The sequence below is a fragment of the Corvus kubaryi genome, unplaced genomic scaffold, assembly GCF_017639235.1.
Source record: "Corvus kubaryi isolate FWS band 111438036 unplaced genomic scaffold, C.kubaryi_AGA036_p1.0 37394, whole genome shotgun sequence".
In the NCBI taxonomy this organism is placed as follows: domain Eukaryota; kingdom Metazoa; phylum Chordata; class Aves; order Passeriformes; family Corvidae; genus Corvus; species Corvus kubaryi.
Genome location: NW_024581133.1, coordinates 9,923,638 through 9,936,774, shown reverse-complemented (window position 1 = coordinate 9,936,774; position 13,137 = coordinate 9,923,638). Strand labels below are relative to the sequence as shown.

The following is a 13,137-nucleotide window of genomic DNA, read 5'->3' as shown; positions in this document are numbered from 1 at the left end:
GCAGCAAACCCACGGTACCTCCTGTGTCCCGGGCCAGCGCTCCCCGCGCCGCCGCCGCCGCCGCCTCCTCCTCCTCCTCCGGCGCCGCCCGCACGCCTCGCTCCGCGGCCCGGGAGGCAGAGGGAGGCCGGCAGGAAAGAGAGCAGGACAGCGGCTCCTCCTCCGGCCCCTGGCCCGGCGCCGTGGCCAAGGGCGAGTCCCCCGGCACGGCCCCTCGCCTGCCGCCGAGGGCAGGGCTGGCCCGGAGGAGGCGGATGGAGCTCCTTCCCCAGACTCGACCCGCACGCCGGCCCGCCCCCGGGCAGCCCCTCAGGCTCAGCGGATTTGAGTTTTTTAGGAAAACCCAGCCTGGGAGTGGCGGTGGCTGGAGCAGGATCCCTCCCGCACCGCTGCCCATCGTCCCCGCCGGGCCCGGCCTTACCGCGGCAGCGCCCAGCACAGCTCTGACTTTGAAAGTTGCTCCTTCCCCGGATCGCGGCGAGTTTGGTCCTCGCTGGAAGAGCAGAGCGAGGTTGCCCCCTCTCTTCGGAAGGAGTCAGATGTTGGTGTGCGCAGTCCTTCCCCAGACTGACCCATTCCTCCCCAGGAACCTCTGACAAGGCAGAGATTGCTCCATTTCCCACACCCGTCGGACCAGCTAAGACAAGACCATTTCTGCGTGCCTTTTGCTTTGCTTTTCGTAGTGATTCTGTAAATTATACACAGAGGATGGGTTTTTTTCCCTGGTCCGTACCTAGCAATAGATCACTGATGGTCACTTGAGGATGGATGTGCATTCACAGAACGGCTGCGGTAGCCTGAGATTTGCTTGAGGGCTTCATTGGATGATTATGGAACAGAGATGTGTGTTCACCGGTGCTTTTCCCCGTGTTCAGGTGCCCATCAATCTGCATCCAGCTGCAGCCATAGGTGGAGAGCAAGAACGTACCAATACTATTGTTTTTTGACTTTTTACACAACTAAAAAACAGCGTTGCCTGTTTTTAGCACCCTTTCTACGTCTTATCCAGACTGCTCCCTTTTATGCCCCACAGCCCAGCTCTTACCCAGACCTTTCTTACACCTTTTTTAGCACAATGTTTGAAAATACCCCAAAATAACTCTTTTTCCTTTATTACGATAGAGCCTCTAATTTCCTCTGGCAATAATTTACCCACATATTCAAGCTAACTTTTCCCTTTTTTCCCTCACCAAATTTCATCCCACTCTTCCTTATGTCTCCATTGATTATGTCACTCACAGTAATGCCTTTGTATCTCCAGCCTTCCCTTTTCTGAAGTCTGAAAGCTTCTGAGTGATGCTGTCAGCAAGTGGAAAATTCAAGGAGTTTGGCTTGGTCTGTGTAGGGAGCCGATAGGAATTTCTCACACATCAGATGGGAAGAGAGTTAAAAGACAATGGAATGTTCTTGCTCTGTATCTACATTGCAGATGAGAGAAATAAAACAGGGCTGGGAACACATTTAGCAGAGCCACAGTAGTGGTGGATGTGTCTCAAGGAGTTTAGAAAGCAGCCAGACCAAGGCAGGGAGCCCCGTCTGGCTGCAGGAGCCACGGTGTCTTGAAACACTTCATTTTGAGGCTCACCTCAGAAGGAAAAGAGGATCCATCCAACTTTGTGCTTGCCCCTGCCAGCTGCAGCTCTGCTCTTCTCCCTCTGCTCACGGTAAATGGCACAACTCAAGCTTTTATGGCAGAGCACTGACCACACTTAGCACTTTACTCCGTAAAATTGGCTAATTCTTCCCAAATTGCAGAAATTAATCCAAGTGCAGATTCCCTCACAGTCCCCCAGTGAGATACTGAATCCTCAGACACACCCATTTCACAAAGTTAAACATTTATTAGGAACAAGAACTATTACAAAAAAGATATCCATAGTCTAAATATATATACATGAGGTTTAAACATAGCATTTTCATGTACCTTTAGCTATAAAAATACATTAGATTAACTGTATCCTAATTTATAAATATAATTCTTTTCTTTAAAAAAAAACAACTAGTATTTCATATGAAAGCCTTACTGTGCAATGGAAGAATATATATACCCTCTAAGGGGTTATTTTAAAGTTAGTGTCTAGTGTTATATAACTTAGAAAATTCAGTGTGTAGAGTCAAACCCTGATTTATACAAAAAGGGATACATTGACTTTTTAAAAACTTGATAAGGGGGAAAAAAAGTGAAATATATATCATACGTATAAAGCCAGAAGAGTAGGATTTTAAGAATTTCAGATTATTTCAGTCTCCACCATTGTTTATCAAAAATACAGAGATACATCAGGATAACCAGGCTTTTACTGTTTGCCTCACCTCCCTACTGTCTGGCTGCAGCCCAAGAAAACCTTCAGGTGGGCAAGAGTAAAATGTTTGTCTGAGAAGATGTTTGCACTCTTACGTGCCTTACAAAAATAGAAACTTATTTACGATTAACCCATTTGGCCTTTGATGGGGAAGGGAGGACATTTTCATCACTGGAGAGGGAGATTTACCTGTCTCACACCCCCTGGGAGGACAGGCTCCTAGTTACACTGTTGGATGTATGTCACGTCAGAAGTGAAGTGGTGTGGAAGTGCAATTTTAACGTTCACCAACTAATAAGGAAGTTTAGGCTCATGCAAACTTTTTTCCTTACTTATCGCCACCCACCTTCCTTCCTCCTCCAAAAAAAGCTCCACTCATGCAACAGAATTTGTTGCTGTCTGAGCCTATCTATCTGTGAGCAACGGAAGGTACTGGTTAAATCCTGGCTTGCAGCAGAGAAGAAAGGTTAGACCTGCATTTCTGCTTCAAGCTCTGACATCTGGAGCAGCAATCCTCATCAGTGCTCCCTGGAGATCTGCTGATAAGCCATAAGGAATCTCGGTGGGTTTGTTCTCAGAGGACAATCCCAGAGGGATCAGCTGAACTTCCTAACAAGCTGTCACCACTAACTCCTGCACACTCGCAGCTCCTGCAGACGTGGGACTGGCTGTGCCTTTGCCAGGGTTCTCCAGCAGAGTCAGGAGGAGACAAGGAGGGAAAGCAGTGAACCCAGGAACTGAAGACAGCATGTGGCTTGTCATTAATCTCATCACAATTAATCTCATAATAATGTCTGGGTATGCAAAGAAGTTACTGCAGGAGGTACTAAGGCATGAACTTGGTGTGACAGCCACTCCATGGACAGCTGCAAGCAAGGGACAATCCAAGGCAGTTGTTTTCTTAGGGAAGGATCAGCTACTCTGTGCTGGCCACGAGATGACAGCACTCACAGGGACAACGACTGTAAAGCTGCTGACACAGTGAAATCCAGCCACGTCTTATTCCATGGTAACGGGATTGTAGACCCTCCTCTTTAGCACTCAGGGTGTGCTTGGGAGCACCTGCCTTTTCACACTGCACTTCCAGGAATGTATTTTAAGCTACATTCATACACGACAAAGAAGCAGTGAGAAGAGCTTATAAGTTTTACTCTCATAGTAATAGTCCTGGCTCAAAAAACAAAGAGATGTTCAAAAAGCCTGAAAGTTGCAGAGAAAGAGAGAGCAGGACAGTTTCCTGCAGCTCTTCTGCTTCCTCCCCCAGATCAGAAGGACTGGTGTGGAGTGTTTTCTGTGGGGTATCTACCATGCTACATGCTCAGCATCCAACTCGGTGTCACCACAGTAAGTGCAGTGCAAAATTCTCTTGAGAAAAGTGCTATAGTGAAGGTTTGAGATACAACTGTGACTCACTGGGAGCCAGAAGGGTCAGCAAGTCAGGAACTTGCATTTGCAGCATGTGTAGTGTGTGCACACCCAAACATCAGGTTCCAAGGACACTTGAAAGTCTGTCTCTGTTGGGCGAAATACTGGCCCCAAAGGAGTCCTCTAGGAAACTCCCACAAATCTCATTCAGGGCTAGAATATCACCAGTATGGAGAATGCATATATCTTTAGAGACACCAAGATAACTCTTTCAAAGAGAATTTCCTTACAGAACCTTCCACGAAAGCTTGCACTCCCATTCCAAACTCCAGCTGCAATCTTCACACAAACTCCAGCAGCTCCAGTCAAGTTGTTCTAACCCTACCACTCAAGTCCATCTATGCCAAGGGAAATCCAGGTGCCTCTGAAGGTATTTGCCAGTACCAGTGATGGTACCAGCAGTCTCTCTTAACATGCCAGCGATGTCCATGTCCTTCAGGGGTACCGAGTTTGGAGCAGATGTCCTGCAAACACTGTGACTGACCAGCATCTGAGTCACAGGGAGCAGGCAGATGTACAGCCAGGGACTTGTAGAGTACAAGTGTGTACTGCCAGTAGGGTCAGTAAATCAGTTTGTGAAGAGCCAGTTGGCAAAATGGTGTCCAGTAGATTCAGTGTTCCTAGAGGAATAAAGACAGGTGTTTCCATTTTCCTTCCCACCCCTCCCCTCCCCCTTGCTCTGAACACGTCCCCCATGTGTCACATTCAGAGTGTCAGCATTTTAGGCCTCCTGTTTTCATGGACTCTTCTGGGAGAGTTTAATGGTGACTGTTTTCACTTCAGTATATTCTGCCAGAGCATATTCCCCACTGCAAAAGAAGAGAGGAGGAAAGCGACAAACAATTGTAGCATGTCAATGTGTATTTCCCTGAGAGAAGAGAGTTGTACATATGTGCATATTAACAGCTGCTGTAGGTGACATCAGGTCATTAAAACCAGATATGAACAACTTACACCAGCTATCTATTTGTTCCACTGCTTCTAATAACCACCAAGTACATGCACATAAGTACATACAGTTACACCCTGTTGTGAAAGAAACATGGAATGCTTTGGTCACTGTAACCCACAAGATGACACTTGCGACTCTGCCTCGTGCAAACTGAGTGCTGCTGTGAGAAGCCATACAAGAGACAGCCACGTACACACAGTTATTTGGTGCTTAGACAATAATTAAAGTTGTTTTTTCACCAAAAGAAAGCTTCTGTCTACAAGATACCATGTCATCAGGAGGGCACAGTCGCTCCAGAAATGCATACTGATGAGAGAGCCCACCACTGCATTATGTCTTGGTTGGTGGTAACTGTTGGCTCTATTTCCATGCCTTGCCCATGGGAAATCTCTGACATCCTTTAATTAGCCAGGCAGTCAGGCAAAGCAAACCATAAGGTCTCAATATATATCTATGTCCCATCTGAGGATTCATTTATTTGTTGTGCTTAGCAAATGAGGCACCTGAATGTCTCGGAGCAGCAGATGCACCAGAACATTTACAGAAATGGTTTCTGAAATTAAATCTGGCTTGTGAAAGGAAAGGTGTGTTAGATTCTTCTGAGGAGTCTGCTGAAAGGTCTAAGAAAACCTGTCTCCTATATAAGAAGAAAATTAAGATTTAAGACAATGTCTCAGCTCTGGGTCTAACTCATAGGGTAACTAGTTAGAGCTGAAATGTTTGGTAGCCCCACAGCAACAGGCCAGGCTGGGAAAAGGGACAGAGGGCTCTTCTGTAATTTGGCAGCAAACTTGGAAGGTAGGATATAGAATGATTTGGGAGATCATTCCTTCCCACCAGAAGAGGTCCAACAAGGAACAATGATACAGCAGCAAAAAGAGGCACAGACACCACCATGGAAAGATGGGACAGGTTTGGGGTGGACACCAGTGTCCCCAGCCATGGTGCCATACTTCTCCCTTCTAACTAGAAAATCTAACTAGTATGGAAAAATGCTTCCAAGTGGACTTGACTGAACTGGAGCTATTAAAAGCTTATAAAGCAGATGAAGGTGCTCCTAAAGGAGTGCTTTACATCCACGCTCTACTGGCTTAGCACCTCCCTGTGCAGCATGCTGCAAGCCTGATTAAACTTTAAAAGCAAATTCAACAGCGTTTTCACAGTCACAAATGTTATTGCATTCACTACCCACACAGAAACAAAATATTGAGCAAAACTTACAGTTCTCTGCCATTGCCTGACATTTTAAAGCCACCAAAAGGAGCCTGTGCATAGAGCGCATTGTAACAGTTGATCCTACAAGAAAAACATCAATTTTAGAAAGACAATTCAATACCAAAGAAAAGCAAGATGATTACAACAGCAACAATACAATAAAAGGCTGAAGTCTCTCAGTTTTCTCTTTTATGCAATTCAGTTACTTGAGAAATCAGATTTTAGCAATAAAATCTTCTTTTGCTGCAGAAACAGAAAACATCTGAGTACTTCTCAGTCTGACGTACATCTCACTTCATATCCTCTAATGGCAAAGACATTCATGCTTGAGCTGGAATTTATGCCATGTTCAGAGTCATGTTTAAAATAAATAGTCCAAGCTGTTCCCTAATTTATTAAGCACATTCTGAAATGAACATGTTTACTCAGAAGGCTGTCTAAACAGTCACAACCAGGCCCTAGCATCCACTTCCAGGTATAGAAAATATTTGGACTGTATCAGACAATTGTGTCACAGTAAAATAAAACCACTAGGCCCATTTCTATAGATACTTGGTAGAAAAAGCTGATGCAGACACTTCCCCAGCATCTCAGTAAGATCAAATGACTGAAGGTCATACAGCACAGGTATGGCTTGTGCTGTAGGTCTGCATCTTCATGTGTGTTCAGCACATGTATCCTTCAAAGCCCAACATCCCATTTTTTTAAGTATTTGAGGCAGATTCTTCTGGTGCCAACTCTTGGAATTAATCCTCTGCATCAGAATCAGACACCAGATCAACTTCCTGTCTTGAGCGGGACAAAAATCAGGACTCCATCTTTGAAACGATTCTAATATAAAGAGAAATTTTGTAAGCAAAAATAGCTGCTCTTCTTTGTGACAGTGGTGTGTTGCCATCTACTGTCCACACTGGTTTGTGCGGCAAAGTCCCATCTGGTGCTGGCTAAAGATCATGAGAATTGTTTTTTCGATGCACAGGGTTTTGGAAGGCATCACATCTGGTGGACCTTACTACAATCCCAACAAAGAAATACTTTGACTGAAGGAAAACCAGTCCATTTCTTGACACACTGTCTGGGCCTCACCACCTTATTTTGAGGAACAGATGTTGCTTCTGAGCAGAGTATCAAAAACTAGGCAGGCTACTAATACATCTTACCTCCAGCACTTAGAGAATCACAGATATTCTGAGTTGGGAGGGACTTACAACGATCATGAAATTCAACTCTTAAATGAACGGTACATATGGGGATGGAGCCCACAACCTTATTAGCACCATGCTCTTACCAACATGACTGCCAAGTCCTAAATCCCTCTCCCCTCTCAGGAAACAAAGCCCCAGCCCACCCTCTGTTCCCAGGCTGCTCACCAGACTGTTCCTGACTGCAGAGCCGAAGCCAGGGTTAAGGCTCTGTCCAGGTTCTTGGTGAACACCGCGGCTGTGAGTCCGTACTCGGTGCTGTTGGCTCTTCTTATCACCTCTTCTATACTCTTGAACTTCATAATTGGCTGAACTGGCCCAAAAATCTGCACATATCAATTAAACCTTACTACAGGAAAGCATCTCCTAATTGTGGTAATGTTGAAGTAATCAGAATCAGATGCTCTCTTTGGATAATATATTTAAAATGTTGTATCTTCGCTTTCTAGGGGTTGCTTATAGAGTATCTTAAAAACTACTAATTAAACTTCAAAGGAAGCATTGTGATGTGCTGTAGTAGTTAATGAATGTTAAGATCCAACAACGAATGGATCATCTACAACAATCAAAAGAAGCAGAGTTACATCTGGACAAGTTACAAATGATTCATCCTTACTCCATTTACAGCTCTCCGTTTGAAGCTGAGTGTACTCAAGTAACAATTAATTTATTTCAAGGACTGGAAGTTTTCTTCCTTGGTTTTAACCCTGATTTTGTCACTGTATGCATTTTATTTGTATGCAGTGCATTTACCACGTCTGTGTTTGACCACAAATTTGGCTTCCCAGGTGCCTGTGTAAAGGCAACAGGCATACAGAGGGCTTCCCGAATTTTGGGATGGAGTCTCTCATCAGGTACAGTATCAAAGGTGGAGCCCTTTCTTGGTCTGCAGGGTCTCACAGCACAAAAAAGCCCATTGAAGGTGAGATACAAACTAATTTTGGCCACTTTTAGGCTCATCCAAGTATTTCTAAATGTCTTTGTTTTGGGATATCCAGGCTCTTAAGTGGAGCCTCAGTCCTAGGCAAAGGATGAACATTTGCAAACAAAACTGCCAATGAATGGAACCGAATAAGCTTTGTGAATCATGGCTTGGGATTTGGAGTCAGTTCATTAAGAAAAGGTCTGTCATGGGATTTTCAGCTCTTTTTCTCTCTATTTTTAGCATGTAACTCATGCCCTGATATCTTTCCCAGGTTCCTTAGAGATTCTGTGGCAGATCTGAGACATTTAAACATCTTGCCAGGAGTGAACAGCAAGCAGCCCCATAAAAAGCACTAGGCTAAACTATAAAATACAAACGCCAGTTAGACTTTGGCAACTACTTATTTTCCATTAGGGAACATGATGAAAAGTAGATTAACTTTTATTTCAAAGGAATATCACAGGATCTAATCACATGCAGCTTGTTCAACATTTCTGCATATGAATAATGAAAGCCAGAGTATTAGATCTGCACTTTGCTGGCTTTGACCATGTTTTCATATAGGAAAGAAATAGTCAGTCTCAGGGGATTTTGCCATGAGAATGGAATCTGGGATTGTTTCAGATGCTAAGGCTGCTTCAGAGAACTTCAGTGTCCATTCCTTTGTTCCTTACCAGGATAAGGTTCCAAAGTTATTTTCCTACCTTCCTGCAATAAAGCAACCCCTTCTGTACAAAGTAGTGGAGCAAGAACACACATTACACTATCCACTGTCACTGGCAATTACAGGGTAAATAATTGCTCCAGTTTGCCACAGTGTCAGTTATTTTTACTCAGTTATTTATATTTAAAATTAAGGATGCAGACAGACCCCCTCCATCACCACTATTTCTTATTCTGAAGCAGCATTTATCTAGGTGATTTGTACCTCTTCTTTGGCAATTCTCATGTTATCAGTGACCTCTGAAAACACCGTGGGTTTTATAAACAGTCCTCTGTCTTCAATGGCAAGACCACCACACTCCAGCTTAGCGCCTTCTTTCTTCCCACTTTCTATCAGCTCCAGGATTTTATCAAACTGTTTTTGGTCAATCTGTCAGACACAAAAGGAAAAGAAACAGAGAGCAGCACCTTTATTATCATGGTTCCAGAGAGGAGTCATGGAATGTGGCCCAGGGGCACGTTTGCAGGGCACTGTCAAACTGGGTCAGTTTACAGCTCAGTTTAGGATGTGGCAGTCAGGCATCGAGCAGGGAGAAAGACAGCACATGGGCATAGCCCTGAGCCACAGAAAACAGAAGGTGAAATGACATGTGACAGTTTAATATAATCTAATAGTTTGCTGCTACATGGAAGGGTCTCCCCACTTTCCCTTCCTGGGTGTTTTGGATATGTGTTCCCACAGCTCACTCACTTGAGCTCTGGGATTTGCTGACCTTCTCCAAGCACAGATTTATCTCAGTAGCAGTATGAGAACAGTCTGAGATGGACTAGCAAGCTCAGCAAGGGATCTGACCAGCAATAGAATCAGTACAGGAGAGGGAGAACCAGGGTATAAGAACTATAAACTTTGCTGCATTGTGCAGCTTCACCCACAGCTCCTTCTCCCCCTCTGGAGGAACCTAGCAAGCTCTGCCTCCACCTCCTTCCACACTGCATGCTACATGAACAGCCTCAAAGGTAAGCCCTGTTGGTGGGGTTACTTCAGAACTGTTATACCAAAGCCTTGCTTTTAAAATCAGAATAACTTTTCACAGTTCTTAGAGACTGGTACAATCCTGCATTTTTTTTCTCTGTACTGGGAGCCACAGCCTCACTTTTAACTACCAACCTTGTCTATCTCCTCCTCACCCCCACCTAAATATGGAGTAATCTCAAATAGTGAGTGCTGCTGTCATTAGCCTTTAACCAGGGATTTCCGTAGGAGTGGGGAAAGGCCAGTTCAGTGGCAGGACCCTGAAGCTGCACAGCTGCACTAGGACTCGGAGGAGACATCCTGTAGTCCACAAGCACAGTGTGTCCTGTGCTGGGAAGAGGTGCAGAAGCCCACAGCACTTCCATGCTCCTTCTTCCATGCTCCACGTGCAGCAGTGGACTGCAGAACTGCAGGTTTCAAACACATCTTACATGACGTGTAATTAAGTGATGAAACTCCTCATCACAGCAGGCTGGAGATGGTAAAAGATTTATGGTGATGTTTTTAAAAGGAAAAACTCAACAAAAACCTCAACAAATTTATTGAGGTGATTAAATAAAAGGCTCCACCCACTGGTACAAGGTGTCCTGGAAGCCTGGGGGGTTACTTTGATTGCCAGGTATCTCCAGATGCTTGTATGGCTCAATCCCCCTGCCTAGGCATCTGGTTTTATTTCAGCAGGGCCAGTTGCCAGTTGGGACTGTTTACACGGAGTGTTCCACACTTGACTCCTCCAGATTACAGACTATATCCTGTCTCTAGTTAATCCTGGCCACACACAATCCAAGTTTTCATGCTTTTAGACAAATATCAAAGCTGCAGGAGGGTGTCCTTGAGGTACTTCTGGTACACAGTGGAAACAGAGCCCAGCACATCTCAGGGCGAACAGATGTGTGTGTATCACATGCACTGTGGGCAGTGTGTTCTAAGTGCTTGTGTTCTCTCGTGTTTTAAGGTGCTACTTAAGGACACAATTCATGCTACTGCCCCAGGAACTGCGTGCCCTCCTGTAGGATACAGTATCACACTGAGTTTGGCAGGTGTCATACACATTGTCTATTTGTCTGGTTGCTTAGTTGCCAAGTGCAAATAATTCAAAAATATCTGCAAGTGCTTTCCATCCTGGCATCTCTGTAATCCAGACCAATCCAGTCCATCCACTTCACATCACAGAAAACAAAACAAGGATATTTATACAGCTGTAACTTGTTGCAAGGCAAACTACAGTTAGATGAAAAGACACTGGGGAAAGAAAACATTTGTAAAAATGACATGCAAGGGTGGAACTGTTTGTCATTGTAACTAGAGCTTGCAAGGCTTGTTTAAATTCTGTCCCCTACTCCACTATTATTTATGGTTCAAGCACTGAATTCAATTAAAAACACATGATCTGGTAAAGCAAATTCTACTATTTGTTCATCTAATTCAATAGAGAAGGCAGCTTCTAAGGATCACTGCAATACTGAAAATCTGGGAACCCCCAAATCTTCATCTCTTGCTTCATTTCAGTCAAAACTACAAGGAGAACTTTTTCTATGTCCAAAAGTAGTGTTTGTAGTCCTACAAAATAGCCCACAACTGGGTCCAACAGACTGTTGGAAACAACCCTTTCTACTTAAATGTTTTATTTTCACACTTTAATCCTGAAGTGCATGTCTACAGTCTAAGGAAAAATATTCACTGTCTTATAAATCAAATTATATGCATTGGGCTGAATAGCTCCTGGCTAACAAGTGCCATCATTAGTGCTTATTTTATTTCTGTAGGTTAGGTGTTACAATCTACAAATCCCACTGTGTGGGGTTCTAAAATAACAAAACTAGTCTAGTCTTATTCTAATCTAATCACTGTTCTAGTACCCCAGGATGTTAGTCTCATGTAATGCTGTTTGCTGTTCACAGTTGTATAATGCACTGGTTAACCAGTTTGCCATCTGTGCAGATTTACTTTATTGCTTCCTGTGATACAGCTCCCAGGAATCCAAAGTTAAAAACTGCCCTTGGTCTGCATTTGAGGTTGGCACTCTGCTCAAACAGTCCTGATCACCCCTCAGGTTTCTTGTGGTGTCCTTTGAATTCCAGCCAGTCAGCACTGCCAGACACATGTGAGTTTTGGAGAAGTCTCATCAGAAGCATGCCTCATTTCTGTCTAAATTTAATACTGTTTAAAGTTGACCTAATTTTAATCAGAGCAGTACAGTTTATATCAGCATAACCCAATATGTGGCTGACAATCTTTTCCCCACTGCCATGCCACGAGCATCCATGCCAGTGAACAGTAATCCACATCAGGGGACTGACGTGAGTAAAACCTTTCTTCTTGACTTCCAAAAAGGCTGGATTAGACCTGAATCAACCAGTTCCCCAATCTAGCACAGTGCAATGCAGGAACAAACAACTACACATAGGACCACTTTGCCAGGACTAGCTTACATGAGTTTCAAGTTCTTGTGGAACAGGATTGTCATCACCTGCAGCTGATGCAGGACCAAAGAGATAATGGGCTACAACCACTGTCAGCCTAAAGGCTGGCTTTAACCCCTTCCCCCTGTTGGCTTCTAAGCCAGTGACCATCCCACAATGGGATCTATGCAGCATTGTTGTAATGCTGTTGCATATCCTCACCCTGACCCACACAAAAGGAGAATGAAAGCATCAGGCTGGATCTGAAGCATCTCATGGGGAGAGATGAAGACGACAAATTTTTCCTGGTGGTTCGTCCCTTATCCATCAGTTCAAGTTAAAAAAAACCCTCACAGCCAAGCAGGTTACTTCAGGGACAGTGGGGAAAAAAATATCTGGAAGCTTTACATTTGAAGAGTAACTTGTGGGCAGGTGTGAATCTTTGCTACTTTCGGAGGTATTTTTAAGTCCTTGTGACACTGCATCATTTCTCTCCTCTGCTTAAGTTTCTGTATATGCCCACAACATAGGCTCCAGAGAGTGAGGAACCATAGCTGCAGAGGAAGCGGTTGTTCCTTTGAACTGGCAACCACATAAAAGCTTTGGGATTTACAGTTTCCTCCCACTCCCTCAACACCTTCCCATCCTGGCCTTGACAATTGCATACACAGAAGTTCAGGTGTGTGTGGGTGTGCTCTCTCTCCTACAAGTGTAACAGGTAAGCCAGAGCAGGGAAAGAGGACAGATGGGCCATATTTAAAATCTGATCAGACACTGCTATTCCAAATTACTGTTATCCTTAATTACAGCTGTGTATGCAAAGGGTCTCCCTTAAGCCACAGGAGTGATCCCAGAGATGGGAAGTGCTCTGACAGCCTGGCAAGGGCTGGGAACACAGATGAACTGTAACAAACAGCCCAGTTCTACATGTTCCAATCACTGCAGGGTGTTTCACCTTTTAAAACTCACAACTGAATAGATTCAGGAGCTGTTCTCATGAAACCGCTTTGAGGGTCA

General features: G+C 44.3%; 2 protein-coding genes across 4 annotated transcripts in view; both read right to left on the bottom strand.

Moving 5' to 3' along the window:
- Window positions 1–506, bottom strand: part of LRRK1 (leucine rich repeat kinase 1) — a 73,775-nt gene extending 73,269 nt beyond the window's left edge. Inside the window, exon 1 of one of the 3 annotated variants that reach the window (XM_042039817.1) lies at window positions 422–506. The gene's annotated coding sequence lies outside the window, so the exon portion shown is untranslated. Of the gene's footprint in view, window positions 1–18; window positions 120–421 lie in introns of those variants that run through there. The other 2 variants (XM_042039821.1, XM_042039816.1) reach the window with 2 other exon arrangements.
- Window positions 507–1,821: 1,315 nt separating this feature from the next.
- ALDH1A3 (aldehyde dehydrogenase 1 family member A3) overlaps window positions 1,822–13,137 on the bottom strand; it is a 34,176-nt gene continuing 22,860 nt past the window's right edge. Inside the window, exons 10-13 of the mRNA XM_042039822.1 lie at window positions 8,951–9,115; window positions 7,266–7,423; window positions 5,902–5,976; window positions 1,822–4,537 (exon numbers count right to left, since the gene is read on the bottom strand). Of these exons, the coding sequence (XP_041895756.1) occupies window positions 4,465–4,537; window positions 5,902–5,976; window positions 7,266–7,423; window positions 8,951–9,115 (471 nt within the window). The 3' untranslated portion in view covers window positions 1,822–4,464. The remainder of the gene's footprint in view (window positions 4,538–5,901; window positions 5,977–7,265; window positions 7,424–8,950; window positions 9,116–13,137) is intronic.